The sequence below is a fragment of the Equus caballus genome, chromosome 7, assembly GCF_041296265.1.
Source record: "Equus caballus isolate H_3958 breed thoroughbred chromosome 7, TB-T2T, whole genome shotgun sequence".
NCBI classification, from domain to species: Eukaryota; Metazoa; Chordata; class Mammalia; order Perissodactyla; family Equidae; genus Equus; species Equus caballus.
This window is the reverse complement of record NC_091690.1, coordinates 30,474,894-30,502,011: the sequence shown is the minus strand read 5'-3', so window position 1 is coordinate 30,502,011 and position 27,118 is coordinate 30,474,894. Positions and strand designations below refer to the sequence as shown.

The 27,118-nt window shown below is 46.4% G+C and overlaps 1 protein-coding gene across 5 annotated transcripts in view; it reads right to left on the bottom strand.

Moving 5' to 3' along the window:
* Positions 1-15,631, bottom strand: part of UBASH3B (ubiquitin associated and SH3 domain containing B) — a 134,493-nt gene extending 118,862 nt beyond the window's left edge. For 4 of the 5 annotated variants that reach the window (XM_023645020.2, XM_023645021.2, XM_070272895.1 and 1 more), the window contains exon 1: positions 15,047-15,561. In XM_023645020.2, coding sequence (XP_023500788.1) covers positions 15,047-15,098 — 52 coding nt within the window. In that variant the 5' untranslated portion in view covers positions 15,099-15,561. Of the gene's footprint in view, positions 1-15,046 lie in introns of all 5 variants that reach the window. The other variant, XM_001917568.5, reaches the window with a different exon arrangement.
* Between the last annotated feature and the right edge of the window lie 11,487 nt (positions 15,632-27,118).

Genomic DNA, 27,118 nt, shown 5'->3' with positions numbered 1-27,118 from the left:
TAGCAAATGGCAAACTTCTTTGTTTATGCAAAGTCCCCTGAGAGTCCTTCCATTTGAAAGCCTGTCACGCACGATACAGGCCATCTTGCTGAAGCGGTGTTCCTGGTGCCCAGTCCCTCTTTCCCTGCTGGCCTGTCCCCGACTCCACTGGCCTGCAGGGCTGGCAGCCGCAGGCCATAACCAGACAACCACACTTGCCGCCTCCCTACCAAGGCTTGATGGATGAAGTGACACCCGGAGACCGGTGGCGCCTGAAGCAGCCAGACAGCAAAGGGGTATGGCTGGCTGTTCAGCCTTACAGTAGTAAGCCTATGATCTCACATTCAGAGGAAGATAAGAACTTCAGAAGTTCTCAATCCTGATGCACAAAGTTGCTGCAGGTCTGTCTGAGTGAGGTCTGAGGTTCCCACGGGGCTCATCTTGATTATCAGTTGATTTTCAAGACCTACCTACAAGCTGACTCCCACAGGGCCCCTTGCCATCATCACCACACTGCTGATGCATCAGGGATTCTTCTTGATAAGGAGAGCAGCTCTGTGTACTCGTGAGGCCAGGCAGAAGGCAGGAGCCACGTGGTTAGGATTCTACATTGAGGAAAGAGAGCCATCCCACGTTTCTAAGCCAACTCCCCTCATCTCCCCAGAACACTTATTCAACCAACTGAATGCTATTTCAATTATCCCTAGGCGCAAGTCTTAAAGATGTTGGGGAGAGAAGTTAAAAAAACACTCTCACCAAAGATTTAGAATGGCTTATTAACTTGTACCCAGAGTCCCTTTCTGCATCCCACAGAACGCTGTGATTCCGAAGCTGCTGATCTGAACCATCAAAGCTACCATTTATTGTGCACTTAGGAGTCAGGCTCTGTGCTAACTGTTTCATATGTGTTATCTCACTGAGTCATTGAAACAACCCCTTGAGCAGACGTCATTACCCTCGTTCAACAGGTGAGAAAACTGAGCCTTAGAACGGTTTAGTAACTTGCCCAAAGTGGACGGAAATTTGAACATATGTCACTTTGACCACAACTTGAGCATCAGGAAAACCACTATGCACTCTGTCCAAGGAGCCCCTCATCAAGGCCATGGGTACAGGTGCCCGTTTCCTGTTTCTACTGTGGAGGTTCAATTAGCAGCAACAGGTGGATACTGGGAGAGGTGGCTGACAGGGACTTGGTGTTCTACCAACTCCTGAGGACAGTCCTGTGCCTGTCTTCTCATAGTGTGGAGCTGAGGTGGGTAGTATATACACACACACGCATACATTCACACTCACACACCTCCACTCAGACACACACACACACATATTCACAGTCACACACAATTTTAGAAAGAGTGATAATATCATTGCAACTCTAGACCACCACACTGACACACTCTGACACACTCAGACAGCCAACCACACGGCACTTAGTTGGGGCCCAGCAAGAGACCAAACCAATGGACAAGTCAGGTTGCCCTCTCTTTTTTTTTTTTTTTTTAAAGATTTTATTTTTTTCCTTTTTCTCCCCAAAGCCCCCCGGTACATAGTTGTATATTCTTAGTTGTGGGTCCTTCTAGTTGTGGCATGTGGGACGCTGCCTCAGCGTGGTTTGATGAGCAGTGCCATGTCCGCGCCCAGGATTCGAACTGACGAAACACTGGGCCGCCTGCTGCGGAGCGCGCGAACTTAACCACTCGGCCACGGGGCCAGCCCCTCAGGTTGCCCTCTTGACCTCAGTTCTGTGTAATCTTGGGACATCACATCATTTCTTTGGAGCCTCATTTCCTTCCTCCTGCTATTCATTGAACTATACTAAACACCAGCTACACACCAATACTCTGGGTGCTGGTTAAGAACTGAGACTCAGGAGTCAGACCACCTGGAGTTTGTATCCTGGTTCTACCACTGACTAGTTGTGTGATCTTGAGCACCTTAAAGATCTCTGTGCCTCAGTTTCCTCATCTGTAAAGTGGGGATAATAATAGTTCCCATCTCATAGGAACTCAAAGAGAGAGAGGAGATGTGATGACAGAAACAGAAGTTGGAGTGCTGCCTTTTGAAGATGGAAGAAGGGGCCACTAGCCGAGGAATGCAGGCAGGCTCTAGAAGCTGGAGAAGTCAAGGAAACAGATTCTCTCCTAGAGCCTCCAGAAAGAATGTAGCTCTACTGACATCTTGATTTTAGCCCATAATACCCATTTGGGACTTCTGATCTCTAAACTTTAAGAGAATAAAAATTTGTGTTGTTTTCACCACTGAATTTGCTAGAGCAGCAATTGGAAACTACTACGCATGCCTTGGGTCACATGTGCGATATTTCACAAAACCTCTTGTTTTCACAAAAGCCACTTGTTAACTCATTATGACTCATGTCCCGACTTCCCAAAAGAGGTGAAGTGAAAATTTAAGCTTCCAGAAGGAAGTGTTCACTTTGAGGGAACTGGCCTCTCAAATGGCTCCTGCTGTTCCTCACTCTGACAGAATTAGCCTCTCTGAAACAATGAAGCTTGGTTAGGGAAGACTAGAACAGCCTGCCAAGCACCAGACAAAACCAACAGCTCACAGACTTTCTGGAAGAGCCTCAAAGTACCAGGACCCAACCGTTAATAACAAATAATAGTATCACTTTACGTGTGCACGACTTTTTGTGGTTTTTGTCACATTTATATACACTGCCTCATTTTGATTCATCCAACTTATAGAAACAACTTGCTCAAAACCACATCCTCAGAAAGTGACAGATCCAGAATTTAAGCCCAGTCTTTTGACTCTAAAGCCAATTTTCTTTCCCCTCTAGCAGAATACAACTTTGTTCTTACCGTCATGGATGGGTGACTGAGACAACTATGGATCCCCCCTAACACTTACTCTATAACTGGTGTGACACTTCCTCACCCACTCATTCCACCCTGCTTTTCAGAGGTAACCATTCCAACTGGCCTATCGACAAGTTAGCTTCATCTTCTACAGACTGAGACCCAAACAAATGGCAGGCAGAATGGGGGAGCAAAAGGGAAAGAAAAGACAGAGAAACTAGATGAAAGGGCTAATCCAGACAACAGATCAGTCTACTCTTCCAGGAAACAGAGCCAAACTTTGTTAGAAATCTATTTCTTGGAGGCAGAGCCTGGAAAAAGAACCATGGTTTGGACTGGGAATCACAGACTAGCTATTAATGGTTGTTAGTCTTGAAAATTCACTTCATCTGCTAGTCTCATTTTACTCATATGTAAGAAAAGGGAGTTGGACTAGATAAGCTGTCCTAGAAATCCCCAGCTATATAGTTCTGAGATTCGACCTCTGCAGGGTTTTTCTGAGCAGGAACTCTATTTCAACAGGGATACCTGAGTCATCCTGAACCAAGGACAGGAATATGATATGAGCTTCTTCACCCTGAAGCAAAACCTATCTGCCCTCATACGTGACTCTCAAGTCAGGAGCAAGTGATTACTATTATGCAGTTAAATATTAGGAATAGTCTAGGATATGAACAATAACTAACATTTCTTGAGCATCTATATCTATCTACACTTTCTGTTATCTACAGCTTTCACAAAGTATTTTGTTCAGGACACGGTTCATCTTCACATCCTTTTGGAGCCCATGAAGAACCATCACTCACCAAATCACCTAAATTTAAAACTATATGTTCTGTGTTTACATTTTCAGTGTCTACCAACTCTTAGAAATTCAGTTCCCACAAACATACAACCTATCATGTCAAGTACAACTTCCTTTTATTTGGGGTAAATGTACTTTCTCTAAGTTTGATTCAGGTACCCCTGGTTCAAGGTCTTCTGCTTGTTTCCTCCTCTATATTCTTTCCTCTATCATTCCTGTCAAAGCACCCGATAAACCTATCATCCATTCATATTCCACACCTCCCCACTTATGTCCAAGTTGTAGGTGAGTGCAGACAGACCCAAGTGTGCAGAACAACTTGCAATGACTTAGAAGACTAGAGAAAACCTTCCCTCAGGTACACAGAAGTTGCTCCAGCCCCTGACCACCAGCCATCTCTTGAATCTTGATGTCTTACAGGCAGAGCATAGACCCCAGCACTCCTTGGTGAGTCATTTCTGATGGAGAGCGGTGGTTGCAGGAGCTTGCTGGAGAGAGGAAATTACAGAAATGAGCTCAGTGCATGGCAGGCTGAGATCTCAGCATCCTGACACCGAAAAGGGGAGAAACTGAGAAGGTTTCTCAATGATCTATCCACAGCACTTAATGCACTGACTGGCATGCAGTAAGGATCAGGAAAGATTTGTTGAATAAAGAAATGAATGATGGTTCACTCCTGCAAAGATAATCAGGTGACCTTGCCATGTTTTCCAGTGAGGACAGGTAAGTTCGGATGTGATATGGATGGGGGTGCGAGGCTGGTACTGAGGTAGGGATGGGGGAGGCAGGTAAAATCTGTAAGTGGAAATTAGCAGTGGGGGAGGGCAGATGATTCTTACATCAGAGATGCCAGATACTCCGCCTATTCACAGTCAGATCTCAGTCAGCAGTCTCAGTTTCAGAAAGCAGATCACAGCTCTCTGTGCAGAGCTGTCAAAGAGCTAGGCAGGATCTCAGGATCCTGGTCCTCAGGAATCTGGAGGAGCTGGAGAGGATTACCAGAAAACCTAAAGAGAGGCTTTGGAACTTTTGGGAACATCTCATTCACAACCAACAATTTTACTCACTTGGGAAATGCATAAGAAAGAAACATTTTGTTGACCCGAATCTTTTTCATGAAATTCTATTCTTCCAGAACATCTCTCCTTTTGTTCTTTTCCTGACTCTCAAGCCATTCCTCTTGGCCTCTGTCACCTGTTCTTTTTCTCTACCCACCAGCTTGTCCCCTAAAATTCTATCCTTGGGAGTTGGCTTCTTTCCTTTTCTTTTACACTCTGCCTGGCTTGTTACACCTACTCTCATGCCTTCTACTACCATCAATTCCCAAATCTATATTTCTAGCCCAAATCTCTCCTCTGAGTTCCAGATCCCCATTTCCAACTGCATCTTTATCTACATGTTTATAGAACCTAAAACACATCTCAAACCAAACTTGTTGCCTCATCCTCTAAATCATCCCATCTTCTGTGAGCTCTATCTTGGTTAATAATGTCTCCACCTTTCCAGTTTCCCAAGCTGGAAATCTTAAGTTATATTTTTGCTCCCCAACTCTTCACACCCAATAGATTTTAAATCTTGTCAATTCAATTTCAAAAATGTCTCTAGAATCTGGCTCTTAAACTTAATCCAAGCCCTATGAATCTTTCACCTGGACTATTACAACCAGCTCCTAACTGGCTTCCGTGTCTTGTTTTTCTCTGCTCCATTCCATTCTTCATACTGACTTCTCTGCTTAAAACGTTATTCTCCATAACCTCTAGGAAACAATCTGGCCCCACCTAATTTCTCTACTCTCATCTCTCCCTACTCCTCTTCTGTCTCCTTGCCACCAATCCCCAGCCTCCATGTGCCTTATGCTCTGAATTTCATGCTATTCTGACTGAAACGCCCTTCCCTCTTCTATGCCTAGAAAAATCTCTATTCATTGTTTAAGGTCTGCCTTAACTGTCACCTCTTCTGCTTTCCCCAACCTTCTCAAGTTGCACTAGTTGGTTTTTCTCGGCCCCACAGAGCTTTTTCAAACCTCTACTATGGCACTAATTGTATTATTATATCATGTTTATGGTTTATACGTCTTTCTCTCTTGAAGAAGGCTGAGCTCCTGGAGAAAAAGGACAGTCTTCACATCCCTAACAAGGTCCTGGCATAGAGTAGGCACCCAGTATCTGCCCAATGGAAGAATGATTAATAATGTCACATCTAAAGTTAAGCCTAACTATGGACCAGGTGTTTCTTTTGGTAGCCAAAAGATCTCTTCTTTCTAAGCCGGATAGTAACGTAGTACCTAAGGTACTCATTTAGTTGATGGGGGTGGGGGTGGGGGTGTCATGGTGAGACAGAAGGTGGGAGGATCACGAGCAAAATGATTCAAGAAACCCAAGTCTAAATGAAAATCTGCCTCTATCTGACACCTGTGGTGTGATATTAAATCATGTGACCTGTCTACTGAACTTCCCAAACCCCTATCTCTCAAACTCAAGAAGAGTATTGTTCTTATTTGCACTTTAAATTTACTTTAGGGCTTCTGTCTGATTAGCCTCCCCATCTCTCATACATACTACATTTATCTCTTGCATCGCAATTACCACATTTTATCATAATTTTCTATCTTCCACACTAGATTGCCAGTCCCCTGAGGGCAGAGATTATATCTAATTATCTTCGTGGTCCCAACTCCTATTATCATAGGCTGTAACAGCTGCCCATAAATATGGGGTGAAGAGTCTATACGTTAAAAAAAAAAAAAAGTTGGCATTAGCCAGGGAAGTTGTCATGGACGTAAGACAAACACAATGTTGCGTTTTTTTTTTTCCTCTTGTCTTGTTCTTCAAAGATTTCAATTGTCAAGATATGTTAGAAGAGACTCTAAAGTCCAAAGCTCACTCTCTACACCTTGCTTCCTTCACAGGGGAAGCTTAATAAGGCTGAGGAAGAAGACAAAGGGAGAGAGAAGAGAAAAAGAGAGAAAAGGGGCGGGGCGAGGAAAGCCAAAGGAAGCCAAGTACTGTGGTTAAGCTGGTTTTCTAGGACGGGTAAAATCTGATTAGGCAAACAGAGGTGAAAGGATGGGCAGGCAGGCAATTTGAGGACAGGCTGATTAAGAAGTGAGACAGCAGACACCACTGGTTCGGAACGCCAGCAACCCCGTGTAGTTCTGCATGTGTTTGTCTGTGTTTAAACAGACTGTACACAGAAACGGCCAGTGGAGGAAGATTTCTTTCCTACTCTAAGTGCATCCTACCCAAGATGAAAGAACAAACATTTAGAGAGCAAATGCTTGCAGTAAATATTTTTGAAGGGGGCACAGTCAATACGGAAGTAGGATTCTAAACAGTCCGGCTACCTGATTCATGGAGAAGGTTTATCTAACAAAATCGGAAAAGAAATCTGAAACATTCGGCTGCCTCTGGCCATCTGTGCTGTCAGCTTCCCCTTGGCATTTTCCGGACTGCTGTGAGCTGTTAGGGCTGTGTTTCTTTCAGCTTCCCACTGTGTGTGGCAACAGCCCTGGTCCTGGTGGAGTTCATTGCTGCTGTTGCTTTATGTACAAGAATGTTTATGTTTCCACTGGGGCAACGAACACAAAGGGAATTGTTACACAAACACCTGGTGACTTGCAGAAGGGAAAATGTCCCTTTAATTAAAAAGATGCCCATGAGCAATTTATCTCCCCCAGGGGCTGGGCTCAAGGCAGTAACTTCCTCTCTTATTTGACTAGCACTTTGGTTGTATTTTGCAAAAAAAGCACATTATGTACCAATTTGAAAATTATATTAATGCATATTAGTTAAACGACTCCCCACCACTGTAATTGCCTCATATCTTTCTTTCTTTTCATTTATTTACTCTCTAGAATATCAACAGTCCTGAAGAGTTTTCTTTAAAGAGAGAAGAATTTGACAATAAAGCACTGGGGAAAATCAAATAAAAACAAAAAAGTCAAACACTCTGGAACAGAAAAGCAGACATGAAGCAGTGAAAACATCTTTGTGCTGTCTCAAAATGCTTGTCCATGTCACCTCTGAGTCACCAGAACTGCAAGGGACCTGAAGGGGACTTCAACTCCTTTTACAGCTGGGGACACTGAGGCGTGAGGAAGGAAATGGATGTGTGTGCGTCCAAACAGCAATAAGTGAGAGCAGAGCAAGAGCTCAAAGCCAGGGTCTGAAAAAAGGTAAACCAAGTTTGACTTCATGTGTGATACCAATGGGCTACCTGTGGGGTGTGAGCCAAATGCAAAGCCTTTCAACTCTCTGTAAAGCGTTATTTACCCAGGCCAAGAAGAGGCACACCTGTTTCTCAGAGGGTCACTGTGGAGGATTTACAGCCAGCTAGAGAGAGGGGCTGACTTCAGAGCACCAGCTAGTGAAACTTGACAGTCACCTTTTTCCTCCTGAAAATTGCACAGAATTTAGTAGAAGGCTATGCACATAGTAAGAGCCCAGACAACTTCCGGAAGTTCATGTGAAGCACTTCACCATAGGCTTCATCCTCGTAATAGCAGGTGGCAAAGAACACGACTGCAAAGTCACTGGAAAACGACAATATAAGCAAGACGGACCAACAAGAAAGGGGATCCTCTATCCCATACCCTGAGCCCCTGACAGAAGGTCCAGAGGACTCAAGCAGCTGCTACATCTATCCATCCTTCCTCTAGGGAACAGAAAACCCAGAGATTCTCCCATGAGCCTGTAGGTAACACCTGGGTAACACCCAGTAGCCTGTAGGAAAATCCTCCAATGAAGAAGACAAGGGCTTTCAGTCCTGATGGGGACCGTGGGCATCTCATTCTCCCAAAAGCAACTCTGTGTCCTGCTGGGGCTGTGCCCATCCCAGGGCAGAGGAGCCATTCTTGAGTGTGCTTTTCTTTTTTCCTCTCCAGGGCTGGAGTCTGATTCCATTTGAGACTAATCAGAAGACAACCACAGGCCCTCCTTCAAATCCCCAACCCCGGCCATTTACAATAGTCAGCAGCTTGGGCGGCACTGGCTCTGCTCTGGGTCTGTTTCCACTCAGCCTGGCACCCCTTGGGGAGCTCTACAGAGACAGAAGTGCAGGGGAACAGAACTGAGGTGCTGAGGGAATGCTTCAGTCAACCTCCACCCCACACTCACTACTTTATGTCCACAGCCAGTGAGGAACCGGGAGATGTAAACGTGGAGGGCAACTCAGGAACCAGGCAACAAAGAGAGCCTACTGAATAAGTCACCATTGGAGGAGCAGTAACACCCACCTCCTTATTGAAGGCTTACAGAAGGCCCGGCACACTCCAATTGTGTGCATGGAACAGCGCCCTTGGCCCGCACAACAGTCCTTCGAGGTAGGTACTGTTATTGTCATCATTTTATAAATGGGGAAACTGAGGCTTAGTGTGTTCAGCAACTGCCCAAGGTCACCCAGCAGGTAAGGGACAGAGCTGGGATTGAAATCCAGGCTGTCCGAACAGCTGCCACGAGTTTAGACTCTTGCGTATCAGGCAGATAATGATGGGGTCTCTTTAGTCCCTGGCGGCCCAAGTGGAGGGACACCACCTCTCACACACACACCCCAGATGCCTGCTGGGATGGGGGTGGCACTGACAGCTCCAATCGGCAGGAGAACAGCTGGTGGGAGACATGGGATTCCCTAGGTTTGCTGTCTCTCTGAGAAGCAAAGCCTTTAGCTCTGAGAATTATTGTCCACTCTGAAAAGTAGCTAGAGTTTGAGGTGGCTGAGGGCATAGGGTGGGGTGGTGACAGAAACCACAGGACAGTGTCATAGGAAGGACGCTCTTCACTCTCTGTGGCACTTAATCTTCTGAACCTCAGTTTTCTCATGAAATTACCAACGTCTGAGACTTGATAGTGATTATGTATATAAATCTGCTTTGTAATCTCTAAAGTGGCCTAAAAATCTAAGGTAATATTAGGGCATAGAGGGCAATTTTCCTAGAAGCAGTGTGCAAGTGGTTGTAATTACATGAGTAGCACATTCAAAAATTGTACATCAAGATCTACTCAGCAATAAAAAGAGACAAACTACTGATACATGCAACATCACGGAAGAGTCTCAAAATTATTAGGTTGAAGAAAAGGAGCCAAGTAGGCACAAGAGTATGCACTGTATGATTCCACTTCGATGCAAGTCTAGAAAATGCAAACTAATCTACAGGGACAGAAAGCAGTCAGTGATTGCTCAGAAATAGGGGTGGAGAAGGGATGGACTGCAAAGGGGCACAAGGAAATTTTTAGGGGTGACGGCCATACGTTGTGTCTTGTGGTGGTGATTCCAGGGGCATATTCATTTGTCAAAACCGATCAATCTCTAGACAGGTTTAGTTTCTTGTACATAAATTACATCTCAATAAACTTTATAAAACACACATATCAAGGTCTTTCCCTTTGATCCAGGGCCTCTGTGTAAGCTGGAAAGTTCACTGGACTTGTTGTTTCAGCCCAAGGCTGTCATGGCAACATGGCCCCACGCAGGGCAAGTCCCTGAACTCCTCCGGGCCTCAAGTCTCCACGTCTTTAAAACGAGGCTTTATCATGTGCTTTACCTCACAGGACTGCTGTGTTGATCAAGAGGGATATTTGGTACATACGAGAGCAATTTTTCAGCTGCAAAATAACACACAAATGTAAGGGAGGGTTGTGTGGGCGTATGGTCGTGATGGGTAGACTAGAGACTTCCTTGCTCTGCCCACCCATAAGATCCCTTCGGCTCCAAATGGGCCACGGGTTTGTCTTCTCTTTCTCCCCAAGGTCCCTGGGAAAGCAGCTGCAGTCCCCATCTAGAACGGGCCATAATTCAGAGACGCTGAGTTGACCGAGTAGTTTCAGGGGATCCAATGTCAAGCACCAGATAAGCTGTAGAAGGCCAGAGAAACTGGATACTTTAATTCATGGGCTCTGCAAGATGCCTCCCAATTCCTCGTGTAGCCAGCTTTTAGCTGTTTTTATCCTTGGGCTGTGAGGCATAGCCAATGCAGCTCACTGTCCAAAGCAAAGTTGAAGGTGCTTATTCTAGCTCTTTCCTTCTGCCACTGTCCTGCTCTTTAATTAGGTGTTGTTCAAATATTCTCAGAAGAAAAAAACGACAACCTAACAGCACACGTAAATCCTGGCTGGAGACCTCAACCACCATCTCACCTCCCGACTTTTCTTCCAATCCAACACAGTAACACCATAATCAAACCTCGCATCTAGATTATAGTTTTAACTTTTCCAAGTCCTTTCCTGCCCATGACCTCATTCTGTCCTCACAAAGCCTCACGGTTACACAGGACAGGTACTGCCATGCACAGAAGCTGATCAAGATACTGAGGAAAAGGGTTGAACAGAAGACCTAAAAGTTTCAAGTGTCAGTCAGAAGCTGGACAAGAATTCGGACATCGCACCCCTACCACAGCATCCTTTCGCAAGATTACATCTCTCAAAAGTAGGAAACATTCAAAGCCATTTGCAGTAGACAAAGTTCTAGCCACAGGCAGCCTCAAACAAACAGAACCAAAGCAAAACAAAAGGCCTGAGTGGTACTAGCCCGGATCCTCAAATTCCGTTGTTCAGTGACTTGCTCCCACATTGGCCTCAAGCTACAGAAGAGATAAGAGAGACAGCCTTCATTTCCCCAGAAACCACAGCGGCCAGGAGGGGGATGGTAGGAAATCGAGTTGGGTTACTCAAAGCCACAGCTCCATCAGAGTTCCTGTCCTGCTTCTCCCGGAGATGGGCAGCCCCTCTCCAGGGCCACAGGCATCCTTGTCCTCAGGCCTTAAAGCTGGACACACACTCTTCCTCTTCCTTCCAAGCTACCTCACTCTAGTCCTGACGAAGCTAGACCTTTATTTTTAGAACTTTAGGAACAAGGAAGAGCTAACAGGCATAGAAAGAAAAAGGAACGGATCGGCTATTTTGGCCCCCTGAAAGTTTCCTTGCCGAGGCCTCCCTAACACCTCCTTACCTTTTGCGCACACACACACACATACACACACCCCATAAACATCATCACTTCTCAATCCTTCTCCATGTGGCAGCTTCTTCTACAGCGGTGTCTACGTTGGACCAAGGTCGTGGGATAGGATGGAAAAAACCTAGCACAGCTCCAGGGGAGCCCTGAGCTAGAGAGAACGTGCCCTGAGGTCACCCTGCTTGCTCAGCACTCCTGTCTGGGAGCTCCGTCAAGCACTTAACAAGTGTGCACTAATTAATCCTGTTCCCCTCAGAGGGAGCCAGTGAGGCCCTGAGGGGTTAAGTGGCTTTTCCATGACCACAGCACAGCTCGGGCTGCAATGGGACCTGGCCCTTGCCGGCCCCTGGGCTCTGGGTGAGCCAGCAGAGAGCTTACCTCTGAGCTCTGAGCTCACCTCCGAGTTCTGGTGGCCTCTGGGCTCTCTGTCGGCCCACCTAGAGGCCAGTGGAAAGTCGATTCTCGCTGCTGCACACCACCAGACCCCGTTACACCCAGATGGGAAACCAGAGCTGTCAGCTCTGGCTATCACCATTGTCTCCAAAGGGCCATGTTCCAGACATCGGTCTTATCCCTTCTTGAGGCATCGCAGCCAAGTCAGCCTGATCCCAGGAAACCATCACTGCTCTCTCCCTGCTTTCAATTTCATCCTGCTCCTTCCTCCAGGCTGCAGGCCGAAAAAAGGGGCTTCTCAGAAGCTAAGCCTGACGCCCTCGCTCTCTTTCTTCTCAACTCTCCAAAATGAAGTTAAAAGTCTGGTCTCTGGAATCTCAGATGGCCCCATGGAGAGATCCCTCTTTTTACTGACCTGAGTTAAGCTAGTGAGGGGAAGGCTGACCACATCAGCCTTTCTGGATTGAGGTAGAAGCGATGCCAGCCTGAGTAGCATGGAATTAGATCAGGTGACTGCCAGGGCTCCCCCCGGTCCGAGGCAGAGAATTTGAGGGATACAGAATAGCAAACCCAACCTTCCTTCACCCAGACTGTTTCATCATGACCCACTCTGTCGCTTTTTCAGTATGAAGGGCAGTGCTAGTAATAATAGTAGCTGTGAGAGGCTGAATAATGGCTCCCCCAAAAGATATTCATGTTCTAATGCCTGGAACCTGTGAATATTACCTCATAGCAAAAAGATGGATTTTGCAGATGTGCTTAAGTTAAGGACCTTGAGATGGGAAGACTACCCTGAATTATCTGGGGAGGCCCAAAATGCAAACACAGGTGTCTTTACAGGAAAGAGGCAGATGGAGATTTGACACAGACAGAAGAGAAGGCAAGGTGAGCATGGAGGCAGAGACTGGCACCATGCAGCAACAAGCCAAAGAACCCCGGCAGCCACCAGGAGCCGGAAGAGGCTAGGAATGGACTCTCTCCTAGAACCTCCAGGAGGGAGCACAGCACTGCGGACACGTGGATTTCAGTCCGGTGACACTAATTTAGGGCTTCTGGCATTCAGAACTAGGAGAGAATAAATTTCTGTCATTTTAAGCCACCCAGTTGGTGCTAATTTGTTATAGCAGCCACAGAAATGAATGCGGTAGCTTGCACTTAATGATCGTCCACTCTGTGCCAGGCGCTGCTCTAAGCATCTTACCCACATTAGCTCATTACCTCCTGGCCGTGGATGTGAGGCCTGAGCTGAGCAGACACACTGCCTGGATTCGAATCCCAGATTCACTGCTTACTGCTGTGACCCTGAGCAAGGTATGTAACCTCTCTAAACCTCTGTTTCCCAAGTCATAAAATGGGTCTACGGTTACCTTTCTCATTGATTTGCTAGGATAATAAAATGGATAATAAAAGTAAAGTGCTTAGAAGGGCACATAGTAAGCACTCAATAAATGCCAGCTATTATGAGATCTCAGGGATGGAGGAAGCCAAAATTAGAGCATCTGCCTCATCTGTCAGGACATGGGCAAGGCCGCCTGCATCCAGTGTAGGAAAAAGATGTCCCTTTAAAGCCAGTTCAGTAGCAAATACGACCATCTGAGGAGTGCAGTTAAGTATTTCTTCCCTTAATTAAGTAATTTAGGTATTTTATGCTGGCCTCACTTCAGAGAAGGCAGATGCCTAAGACTGAGGTAATTCTGCATCATTGCCCAGCAGACTTCTCGGCCCCTACCTCTCGTTCTTAAGAAGAGCTATGCACAGCCATCATCCATACGAAGGACGGAACTTGCAGCATCCACACCTGACACACCCCTGCAGAGCCCACCACATCTTGTCCCTGTAACTCTGCCACCAGGAACCGGAGCCCCAGGGCTTGGAAGTCAGTGGGGAGGCAAAAATGTGAGTCCATTTTGTGGCCACTCCAACCTGCCCCAGTAGGTTGCGGGGAATGATAAAATAAGGGGCTTCCTTTGATTAGGAGGTTATAACCAAGTTAGTAAAGAATAAACAAGGTTTGCCCAGAGGTGGCAGAAGGGAAACCAGAGCTATCACCTGAAAAAAGGGGGAGAAAGAAAACTTTTATTAACTTGGCCCTTTCTGATAAAGTTTGCCCCAGCCCCCTTTCAGGTGATGTAATTTAAAGAAGCAGCACCCCACAGGATCCCATGCCATGTGTCCCCACCTAAGAAATCTGCACCTGAGTAATTAACCAAGGGAAGGGTATGGCCACCGAGCCTTGGCTTCCTCCTCGGCAGGGTTCCAGCCCCACAGTCCTGGATAAGCAGCGTCAGAAGACTCCTGCTGCTGCTGCTGCTGCCTTGTGCTGGCTCCCAGGCCTCTTCCCAGCAGGCTGCAGGGGCAGCCACCTGCGCTGTCTGCCCTTGTCTACCCCATGCTCCAGCTCCCCCTCCTTACTCTCAGGCACCCACAGATTTCTGCGCTGCCGTCACCACTGACGAGAACCCAGGTCCCCGGAGAAATTGCTGCTGCTTCTCATTCCATCCTCCCTATCAATGAACACGCAGCAACACCCACGTTCCCGCTCCTCCTACTCCGGAGGGAGACCAAACCAGAGAGACATCCGGAGCTGGAAGCCGCTGCAGAGGGAACGCCGGCCTCCCTGCCCCGCTGTCCCTTGCCCTTTCCCAGCCATCAGAGGATCCCAAGCCAGTGCAGCGCTCCGGATCGAGAGGGTGCCTGAATCCACTATGGGGCCCCGCCTCCCTGGGGGATCGGCGCTGCAGACCTCCAGGAGCCCGCGAGACACCTGCTTAGCCCCATCCGCGGAGGCCAGGCGCTGGGCACGGTACCCGAGACTCGAACCTGGTGCTCTCGCCCTTAGGCATCCCTCATCCTTAGGCATGCCTCACCTTAGACATCCCAAGCAAGCCCCCAGCCCAGCGCTCGGGCGCGGCGTCTTCCCTTGCATCCCCGCCCGCAGGAGACGAATCCCAGGCTGCCTGCGCGCCCATCCTGCCCCCAGCAGGTCGTGGGCAGCAGGGAGCGCGCCGCCTGGGAGGCAGGCGCGGGGAGGCGAGCCGGAGCGAAGCCGAGGGCCGGCGCGTGGGGCGGGAAGGGTCGCGAGGGCTGCGAGCCGGCCACTTACGCGCGCGCTCTGGGGAACCCCATGGAGAGGAGCACGTCCAGCGCCGATCCATGCTTGATGGTGCCAGGGCGCTGCTGGCGGTTCCTCCGCGGGGTGACTTTGCTGTACAGCTCCTCTCTCGCGGCCATGCCGAGCGGGCTGGGGTGGCCGTACTGAGCCATGGCTCAGCGGCCAGCCATCGCCGGGGAAGGCACCCGAGCCGAAGCGTCCGGGAGGAGGAGGGAGCCGGCCTGGGGCAGGGGCACGGGCTCGGGGACGGGGAGCTGGGCGGGAGGCGGCGGCGGCGGCAGCGGCGGGGGAGGCGGCGTTCGGAGCTTCCCCAGTGTCGAGACTGACGCTTCCTGGTGAGGCCACCGGTGCCAGAACGGCCCGCGAGCTGCTTCTGCCGGACCAGCCGTCAGCTGCTCGGGCCCCCGGGTGCCCCCAGCGCGGCGCCTGCAGCAGCCCTCTCTTCTCCGCCCCCTTCCTTCTCCTCTCCTAGCAGTCCGGGAATTTGCAATGAGTAATTTTTGAATGGATCAAAAAGGAAAAGGAGCCTTGTGGGCTGGCCCTGCCTTGGCTGCACCCGGGCCCCGCCCCTCTCTTAAAGCGGCAGCGCTGCCGAAGGCCGCTAGAGGCCGGGAACAACCTTATAGACGGCGCTTCTAGGCGGAGGATTCGAACCGGCGAAGTCTGCCTGTGTGTGTTGGTTGCGGAGAGTCATTCCCAGCGCCCCAACCTTCTCCATGGCTTGCATATAAGGCCAGCAGGGCCTCAAGACACCAGACGAACCCATTTCAAGTTTCACGTCGTTCCAGATGGGGTTAATAATGGAAGTTGGGCGAACTGATGGTTGACATTAATGAACCAGAAGGCCAAGCCATAAGGAGCAGATACAAGGTTTTGCTTCCTATAGACCATGCAGAACCCAGAGGATTATTATGGGCCTTGGAGACCAAGTTTCCCTCAGCCGCCAAGTGGCTACACTGAAGACTGACCGTGCTCTCCAGACTGAGAGAGTGCCTTCAGGGCAAAGAGGGCCACCCGTGACTCTCAGGCCTGGGAGGGTACAGGAGAGGAGTGAGAGGGTGGAAAGAAGAAGAGAGAGGGGAAGATGAAAGGAGGAAGGAGGAGGAGAGGGAGGAAGTGGGAAGTGGAAGGAGGGTGGAGGGAGAAGGAACAGAGAAAGAACACTTTCTAATTATGAGGCGTTCAAAGTGGAACGGATTGCTTTTCATCAGGGAATAAGTACCCTGTCAATAAAAGGATTCAAAGAAAGACTGGTTCATCATCACTGTTCAGCAATGAGGAATAGGTGAATTGAGTCATAGGTTGGACAAAACTACTCCCACCTCAAAGGTGGATGTCCCAACCACACCCACCCGCTGTGCCCCACACCACAAGCTTGGCTTGCGGATGTTAAGCTTCTTTCATTTGGAGATAAACTTACCCTCAGTCAGAGGCAAGGGCCCCACTTGGTGTAATGGAAAAGGGACAAACACAACCCTAGCTGCTTCTCTTTTCAGGTAATAATAATAATTCTCTTTTCAGGTAATAATAATAATAAAATCTAACATTTATTGGGCTCTTGTATGTATCAGTCATTGTGCTAAGTGTAATAAATTGCTTAACTCATTGAATTTTTACATTACCCTATCAGGTGTATATGATTATTATCCCAGTTTCACAGATGAAAAAAGTGCTCAGAGAGGTTGAGGAAGATCATAGAGCTGGTAAGTGAACAGCCAGAGCTTTTATCCACTGCGCTGTCTTGGACACGTTGCTTCTGCCCTCTACAGCCCTATGTCCTTATCTATATGCATCATAGGAACCTAGCCTTACACACGCTGGGTTCTCCAAAAATGTCAGCCCTTTTCCCAGCCTGAAGTGTGCAGGAGGAATGGTGACCAGCACACATGGAGCAGTTTCTTGATATTGCTGTATAAGGCATCCAAGGGTTTTACCAGGGGAAATGACACAGCTTGGTTCTCTTAGCCCAGAACTGGTTTTGTAAAGAATATCCAGTGGTGTTTGAAAGTGGGGAGATTAGGACTACTGGGACTTAAGCAACAATGTGCGTAATTCTGCCTCCTGCTGTGTAAGGCATGAGGAAAAGGTCACACTTCCTGGGTGGGAGCTTCTGCCACAGCAGAGGAAGTGCCCTGGAGCATTGCAGAGTGCTTTTCCAGGGCACAGAGCAAAGAGAAAGGACTGGGCTGGGAAAGCCATACCTTGTAGACTAGCCTTCTTGGGATGTGTTCAGTAAAGGATGCTGGACTTTACCCAATATTCTGAATTTCTTCCAGATGCCTGGGCTGAGAGTCCAGTGATCTGGAGCCTAGACAAGAGATACTAATGTCTGTGGAAGCACTTTGTAAAACATAAACACTACACAAATAACATGTCAAATTTATTGAGAACTTACTACGTGCTGGTGCTGTTTCTTAGCTTCGTACACATATAATTTAATTCCTCAACAAGGGAATGGGGCAAGTGCTACCATTTTATCATCAGCCACTTTACACATGAACATGCTGAAGCAGACAGAGGTCAAGTATCTTGCCCAAGGTCATGTGCCCAGTAAGTGATAGAATCAGGATTTGAACTCTTAAAATTTGTCCAAATAGCCACTTACCGCCATTGTTAGGATGATGAAGAGATGCCAACCACTAAAATAACAGGATCACCTTTTGCCTCTTTCCATGCCCCTTGCCACAGAAGTGCTGGGTCTCTATTTCTGAAGAAGAATCAAATTGTCTTTCTCCCTACCTCTAGGTAAACTGTGAGAGGAAATGATGGATATAAAAATAGTTTTACATAGGCTGGAAAAAGCACTATAGAAAACCAGACCCCTTAGATGCAAACTGCCTTGTCTGGGGCACCTTGACAGACATCCCAGCCTGGCTTCCTCACCTTTCTTCAGCTTGGTGCCAACACTTGTTTTATTTAGGACTATTGCCATTTGTTCCGCATAGGATAGGGGGCTGGCCATTAAGACGCGTTGTGCTTTAATTGTATTGTCTTTGAAAAGTGAGGGAAGCTTTATAAATGTCCGTATTGTTAGATCACACAGAAAAGAGGAAAGAGTGCTTATCTGACAGGATATCTAACAGCAGTGGGAAGGAGTGAGGCGGGAGTGGGGCCCTGCACACTGAGAGAGCTGATACATGAGCATTAAGCTGCTCCCTCAGAAGGAGAAGCAAGTTGTCGTGTCCTCCTGTAGCAATGGGTCATGTCAGAATCCACCCTGGACCACACCTTTTTGTTCATGTGAACACTGTTTAACTCCATTCTCACTGGCCCCAGCCACTTTCTTGGCGTGGCAGCCCTTCTGAAATGGCCACGGGGATGCCCAGGATGGGGCTAGTCAACTGCACTCATAATTTTTGAAGTGTGTCCTATGCGTTTTTCTTCTCTTTATCTCTGTCCTTGAGAAAAGGTCAAGTGATTGCATTAAGAATAGGCAGTAGGGGCTGGCCCTGTGGCCAAGTGATTGAGTTCCCACGCTCTGCTTCGGCGGCCCAGGGTTTCACCAGTTTGGATGGGCGCGGACATGGCACCGCTCGTCAAGCCATGCTGAGGTGGCATCCCACATGCCACAACTAGAAGGACCCACATCTAAAAATATACAACTATGTACCGGGGGGGCTTTGGGGAGAAAAAGGAAAAATAAAATCTTTTAAAAAAACCCCAAAGAATAGGCAGTGAGGTCTGCAGGATGTCACCAGCCCCGAGGGTTGGCAAATAAAGGCAGTTTTCGAACCACTGGGAATGACTTCAGTCCCTAGACTTCAAGGGGATTCCTCATGGCCAGAAGATTTTGAAACCATGTGGTAAGGAAAGAAAGGAAAGAGCATGGAAGGGCTCCAGAACTGGCAATTGGGATGCCTAAGTGTTGGCTGTGACTCGAAGATTGTTTTCTGCCCTTCTCTGGGCCTCAGCTTCCTCAGCTGCCAAATGAGGGAGTTGGTTTAGACTGAGGATCCTCAGGATTTTGCCAGGGGACCTTCAGGGACTCTTTTGGGCTGGGGTTGGGGTTTCTCAACTGAAGGTTGAATGAGTCGAGTGTGGCATCCTCTCTTCTTCTTTTCAGAGTGGATACACTTTAAGTCTGTACATGTTGGGGTTTTATGTATGGTTTTCCATGAGAAGATAGTTTAAAGGATCAAAAACCATTTTGAAAAACACTGAACTAGATGATCTTTCATGCTCACTTTAGTTTTGACAGACCATAATTTAATAGAAAGGACAAGTAAAGCAGAATGGAGTGGGGTTAGAGATGGGGGAAAAGGCTACTGGGAAGGGAGAGACAGCTGAGGGCTGGGCTGGGGCGAGAAGTGAAAGGTCTACACAGGTAGAATGTTAGAGTGAAATGGACTTTAAAAAGTCATGTTGGACAGATGGCAACTAGACTTTTGCTGGTGAACACGATGTAGTCTACACAGAAGTCGAAATATAATGATGTACACCTGAAATGTATATAATGTCATAAACCAGTAAATATTTTATTTATTTATTTTTTTAATCTTTTTTTTTTTTTTTGAGGAAGATTAGCCCTGAGCTAACTACTGCCAATCCTCCTCTTTTTGCTGAGGAAGACTGGCCCTGGGCTAACATCTGTGCCTATCTTCCTCTACTTTATATGTGGGACGCCTACCACAGCATGGCTTTTACCAAGCGATGCCATATCCGCACCCAGGATCTGAACTGGTGAACCCTGGGCCGCCGAGAAGCAGAAGGTGCGCACTTAACTGCTGCACCACTGGGCCAGCCCCAATAAGTAAATATTTTAAAGTCATGCTGTTCCTGCCACTAGAAGAAATAATAATAATGTGACTTGATAGAATGCTACAATGGCAGCCATATTGCAAGACAAATGTATCCAGTATGTTGTACACTTTAAACTTATACAATGTTGCATGTCAATTATACCTTAATAAAAAAATCAAACTAAATTAAAATTTTTTAAAAAAATCATATCATTCCTACCTTGTCCTAAGGCACAATTAGAATAAATCTAAGGACCTAGAGATTGGTGACTATTTCACAGTCTGAAATTTGTCCCTAGGCTTAGCACAGTATTGGGCACATAGAAAGTCTGTAGCATTTACACGATTGTTTTTCCCCCCCAAAGATTGGCACCTGAGCTAACATCTGTTGCCAATCTTTGTGTTTTTTTCCTTCTTCTTCTCCCCAAAGCCCCCCAGTACATAGTTAGTTATATATTCTAGTTGTAGGTTCTCCTGGTTGTGGTATGTGGGGCGCTGTCTCAGCATGGCTTGAGGAGCGGTGCTAAGTCTGTGCCCAGGATCCAAACCTGTGAAGCCCTGGGCTGCTGAAGCGAAGAGCAAAGTTAACCCCTCGGCCATGGGGCTGGCCCTCCACAATTGTTGATGGGTTGTTTAATCTGTGAGGCCATGTCACGCAGTAGGAAATGCTAAGGCTGAAAAAAAGTTTGAAGCATCACTCCAAACCAATAAAAAGCTTATATTTTTCTCATGTATTGAAAAAATTAAGATCTCTCCCTCAATTGCAAAAGGAAGGGTGGGGGGGAGTCTATTTTTTTTTCTTTTTTGCCCGTCTCTGAACAAAAATCCCAGCGTGTCTGTTCTGGAATCCTCATAGGAGACACTCCATTGTGCACGTTTCCTCCTTGTAAAGGCCTCATCCCAAATGTCACTGCCCCAGGGTCTGTGTCCGTGATTTGCCACGTAACAATAGAAGTGTTGTGAAATAAACAGTACAGCACAAGCTAAAAAAAAAGTAGTTTTTTCCTCTTCTCATACAACTTCCTTTTTGTATACAAAAGGAAATGTACAGGCAGCATAAGCGGAAATTTCATTCCCAAGAAATAGAACAAAATTAAGTAGCTATAAAAACTTACGTATAAGGCCAAAAAACTCCTTGATTTAAAAGAGTGGAAACAACAGTCATGGACCAAGATTCTTGCAAACATAATTTTTACCATTTAAAAATTCAGAGTGGTCTCTGCAAGATACAATTTTTGAATATTTCTTTTTAAAAATGTAAGTTTAAAGTTTTATGAAATGCATTTTAATGAATCTTTCTGGGACTGTGTAAATAGTTGTTAGATATATTTTCCCAATTCATGCATAATATATGATGTCAACATAAATAACTTATGACCTGTACAAATAGGGAAAATTTGTTATGCCAAACGATAGGTAGAATAACATTCTGGTCAGTGATATTTCTTCCATCTTTGACCTCGCAATTAAAATATTAAAAGTACCAGCTGCCGCTTCCCCCACCCACTGCTTGCCCCATCCTCTACCCAAATGACCCCACACATACTTTATGGCAAGTCCCATTCTCGGACTGGGTTATAGGTTTGGGAGAGTAAGCAGAATAATTTACCTCAGTCTCCTCAGCTTTAAAATGGAAATAATGCTTACCTCATAGGGTTTTTTCGAGATAGTTAAGTGAATCATGAATATGAAAGTATCAAGGGAGGTGCCACACGCTTGCTGAGGGGAGAATGACACCGTTTTTCCCCTGTGCACTCTTCCCCTTCTCATTCTCGTGACATTTGTGCAATTTATTTGTTTAATTAGACCTTAGGACTGCAGAATTAGATTAATCATAATCCGTGGTCTAGATATGGCTCAAGTTTAACTCGTTATTTAATCAATTCATTTTTAATAATACAATAAGCACCTACAAACCCTTCACCTAAAACAAAAGGTAGGACCTTGACAATAACCAATATCTCACCAGATGGCCGCTGTCACCTCCAATAAGCTCTTCTCCTGCCTCACCATACCTCAGGTATCTCCATCCTTAGCCTGTGCTCATCGTTCCCTTGTTTTCCTTTCCATATAATTTTATTGAATCTATGAGTAGTCTCAAAAAGTATACTTAAAACTTTTTTAGCTGTTTTTATATCATAAAAGGGTGTAATGCTGTTTGCAATGCTTTTGAGAGTTAGTTTTTTTGCTCAATAGTGTATGGCCAATATATATCCATACTGCTGAATATTGGGTAGTTCATTAGTTTGGTTGCTGTATAATAGTCCATTCTCCTGTTAACTCATGTTTGGATTATTTCCAGGTTCTTGCTTTTATGACTCTGCTGCTACAAACGTTCTTTACTGTCTCCAGCTGTATGTGTGTAAGAATTATTCTTGGACATATCCCTAGGAGTGGAATTGCTGGGTCATCTTCAACTTAGAAGGTGATACAAAAATCTTTTCCAAAGTAGTTACCAATTTATATACCCACCAGCAGCACATAGAGATCTCTTCGCACTGTAGTTGCCTGTGGCTGTGTAATTATTCCGTATTCTAGACTATTCTACAAGCCACTTGAGGTAACATAGAGCGTTCAAGAGTATGGGCTGTATATTTGACTTCTACTTTCTTCCTTATTAGCCATGTGACCTTGAACAAATTTATTCCTTCAACAATTATTCACTAAGCATCTATTATGTGCTGAGGACACAGAAATAATCAAGATAAAGCCCCTGTTCCCAAGTAGCCTACAGTCTAATAAGAAGAAACAGACAGTCGAAGAGTAAATGTAAATTCCATACAGTGATAAGTGCTATAAAGAAGGCAAACAGGCTGATCTGCTAAGGAGCTGCTGAGGGTGGGGAGCTGCTCTAGCAAAAGTAGGTATGAAGGTCGCTCTGGAGGTGACGTCAGAGCCAAGATCTGAGTGACAAGGAGGAGGCAGCCAAAAGAAGATGAGGAGGGAGAGGGTTTTAGGCAGATGGCACAGCAAATGCACAGGTTTTAAGACCAGACTCCTCAAAGGAGCCTGAGGAAGGCCGGCAAACCTGAAACACAGTGAGTGAGGGAGAATTGAGACAGGCAGTGGGTGCGTCCGAGCCAGCTCATGTCGCTGGTCAGAGCCCATTGCTAAATGTTCAGCTATTTTTACTTAAACCATTAGTAGCTGGGAATCAGCCATGGTAGGAGTATTTACACCGTGGCAATGGGCACGTGCTTCCTCAGGGCTTTTTCCTCCTGGCCCCGAGAGTGGCGAGGGAGGTTGGGAGGAGGGGAGGCACACTACTGAAAGACACAGTTAGAAAGTGCGGAGGAGTTATGTAGCCTCTCAGAACAGAATCTCAAAGAGTTGCTGTTAGAATTAAACGAGTTGTTAACATAGGGCACAGGGCACGTGATGAGCAACGACTGACCAGTACTTGTCTGCTCCTGCCAATTTTCATACTCCTTCCCCAGCTTCCTTACCCTCCAACAATCTGTGCACCATGATCCCTGGAGGAAAAAGAACAGACACATGTCGAGTGGTCACCATAAGCTAAGACGTCCACAAATTCTTATACCGTCAGCAACACTGTCAGGCAGGTATCTATGTCGGCAATTTACTGATAAACTTATTGTGGTTCAGAGAGGTTATGAAACTTGCCCAAGTTCACACAGTTGCTAAGTGGTGGAACTGGCATTGAAAACTAAAACATAGGAATCTAACTTCAGGGTACATTACAATTAACCTTAATTAATATCAATTAAGAGATTTTAACAGGCAACTCATTTCAGTGGATAATTCATTTGGATGTGCTATTAAATGAACCACAGGACAGCTTGAGCCCACAGGTCAAGACTGTTTGAAGACACGTGAGTAAAAGAGGTTGCAGTGAATCTGACGTTGAAGTAACCTTTACTAAACTCATCAAGCCATCAGGCAACTAACAGGTAAAAGACAAATAAAATTCTTCCCTCCTCTCTCCTTTTGCCTTCTGCGGTAATTGGATGCCTACTATATCTGGGAATTGGGCTCAAAGATGGGGTGGCTCCAAGATGTGCAAAGTCTAGTGGGAGACAGGAAAGATCAGAGCAGGACAACACAGGATGATTGAGAGACATAGAGCTTTGCCTAAGCCCTTCAGGGGCTGAATGGTGGGAGGATCATTGGGAAAGCTTCCTCAGAGAAGGTGATGTCTGAGCTGGACATTGGAAGATGAATGGAAGTTAATTAGATGCAGAATGGGATGCTAGGGGTAGGATGGGGCCGGGTAGAAAGAGAAGGGAAGAAAGAAAAGATGTTCCAGGCATAGAAAATACCACATGCACAGGCCAGAGATAGGCAAGATCAGGTCATCTCTGAAAACCTGCTTAGCAGAAGCACGGGGTTTGAGGGGAATGGAGGTTCGGATACTGGAGCGAGGTTGGAGAATTTGGGTTACTGCAGAGCCAGACTTCTCTATAGGTAGTATTTCCTTAGCTGATGTCTGCTCAGCTTTGGCACCTAGTGAGAAATCCATCGCCACTTAGTGATTGGGTTAGCAACCCAAAACCACATAGAAGCCAAGGTGCCATGTGCTTGTGTTCCTCCAAAATTCACATGTTGAAATCCTAACCCCTAAGGTGATGGCATTAGGAGGCAAGGCCTTTGAGAGGTGATTAGGTCGGGAGAGTAGGATGCAATTAGTGCTCTTAGAAAAGAGACCCCAGAGAGCTCCCTTGCCCCTTCCACTATGTGAAGACACAGCAAGAAGTCTGCAGTCCAGAAGAGGGCCCTCACGTGACCATGCTGGCACCCTGATCCCGGACTTCCAGCCTCCAGAAGTGTGAGAAATAAATTTCTGTTCTTTATAAGCCACCCCGTCTGTGGTATTCTGTTATAGCAGCCTGAGCAGACGAAGACACAAGGGCAAATCAGAGCTACGTCTCAAAACACTGCTCATTCTTCAAGGCCCAACTGAAGTCCTGAAATTTCCAGAAAGTTTTCCCAGGCACCCAGCTACTAAGAGCTCTCAGGGCACTTTTGAAATCATGAAATCTCATGGATAATTTACAATATGCTGCCTTTCATTTTTCCTTTACTTTTTCATTCTCTGTATTTTAAATGTAAATGCTTTCTTAAAAAAATTATAGAAGCAGTATAGTAAGGTATTTTTATCATAAAATTAATGTCAAAAAACAAAGAAGGAAGAATAATCACTTTAAATAAAAGTGATCTAAGGTAATGTTTTAGTACATTTTCTTCCACTGTTTTTTAGTAAAATTGATGATGAGTGCTCTGGCCTAGTCAAATTAATTCTAAATTACTGAGAGTGGGGATTATGCACTGTCACTATATCCTTTTTATCTCCCATGTGGAACCCCTTAAGTATTTGTCATTGATGGACACAATACTCAATGGTTATGTGCTCCCAGCTAGTTGGGACCATGGCATGTGGTGAAAAGTGTGCTAATGTCGATTTGCTTGAAAATTTGTGCCCTGAGTGAGGAGTGTTGTGAAAAAGCCCAGAGGAGATGACATAGTCAGCCTTGTCAACGTCAAAAATGCAGAGCAAGGCTTTACCTAACTCTCTAGAGTGGAGACCACCAGTGTTGGCCAATATCCCATGGGGATGCTGAATCCATCTTTGGCGGCAGGCAGCAGACTACCACCTGAAAAGTAAAAGCAAAATTAATAAAGCAAGAAAAAGATAGCCTCTTTTTCCTCTCTTCTCCCTCCTCTTTCCAAAAGTCCCCTGGGCAAAAAAGATGGTTGGTCTTTGGAGGAATCTGATTGTTATTAGTCTCGGTGGCTGCTGTAAGACATTACCACAAACTGCATGGCTTAAAAGAAGAGAAATTTATTCTCTCACAGTTCTGGAGGCCAGAAGCCTTAAATCAATATCACTGAGCTGAAATTAAAGCGTCAGCAAGACTGGGCTCCCTCCTGGAGGTTCTAGGGGAGAATTCATTCCTTGCCTCTTCCAGCTTCTGGTGGCTGCTGGCATTTTTTGGCTTGTGGCCACGTCACTCCAGTCTTTAAGGCAGCGTCTTCAGATCTCTCTCTGCTCTGTCTTCACATCACCTTCTCTTCTGTGTGTGTCTGTCTGAAATCTCCTTTTGCCTCTCCCTTATAAGGACCCTTGCGATTGAATTTAGGACCCACCCAGAAAATCCAGGATAATCTCTCCATCTCAAAATTCTTAATTTCATGACATCTGCAAAAATTCTATTTTGCTTGTAAGGAAACATTTACAGGTTCCAGAGAGTAGGACCTGGTATCTTTGGGTGGCTATTATTTAGCCTACTACACTATTCTTTAGAGCAGTTAATTTTGAGGCTGGATGGACTTCAGGGTTCAGGAAAGCTTTTTCAATCTCATGATTTGGGTTAAGGGGAGGAGACAGATTATGCGCAGGGGCAGGAAATGAGTAAGTAAGTCATACTTTCCCAGTCCTTTGGGAAAAGGCCACTTTCCTCAATTTACACCATTCCCTCTGCCTGGAACTCTTCTTTCCCTCCCTCCTCTCAGGGGCCTTGCCTGATCTCACCTGCCTTCCTTGCCCATACTGCCTGGATGAAATCTGTCACCCTCTTGTCCTCTGGGTCCGTTTATCATAGCACTGAACACAGGAAAGGCATTTCGTACACCTAGTGCTTACGTCCAGAGTAGCATATGAGCTCCATAAGACTGCGCTTGACTTACCCCCTCTGTGCCCTCAGTAGGTGCTTAATAAATGTCTATTGAACTGACTTGAATTGCATTCCAGCTGAGATGAGAGGCACCTTGACAGTCCATGTGCAATTGCATTTCCTCGCTTCCCTGATTTGGATCCCCACGCTGAGACTCTCTGTCCCACTCCACTGGCTAGACTGGCTCAGGGCCCTGGTCAGAACCTTTCCTCTCTCTCCCTCCATTTCCTTGGAGATTAGACAAATCTTCATCCTGAGTTCATGTCTCTGATGCATAGAGTGCCATGAGTAACCCCAAAGTGAGCCTCTTGTTGAAAGGTCTGTCTGAGGGGCACCCACCAGAAGGGGAGCACCTGTGACTGGAAGCTTGTGGGGGTCATAGAGGGAAAATGATCCCCCTTGAATGGGCTGGCCTGAACCAGCAAGAGAGGTAATATTTAAGCAAATCTCCAACGTTCAATGGGAAGGGTGGTTTGGGAAAGACGTGTCTCTAACTGACAAATGACTCTGTTCTTTCGGGCTCAGACTCGTGCATTAGTCATTGCCCTCCTGCCATGCTAAGTCTGGGTGCTCCTGGGTGGAGCGTCCAGCGCGAGCATGGTCAGAGCCTCTGGACCACCCTGAGAGGTTTCCTCATGGCCTGTTCTCTGCTCATTAGTTAGAAATTCCTGTAAAGGGAAACCAAGAGAGGA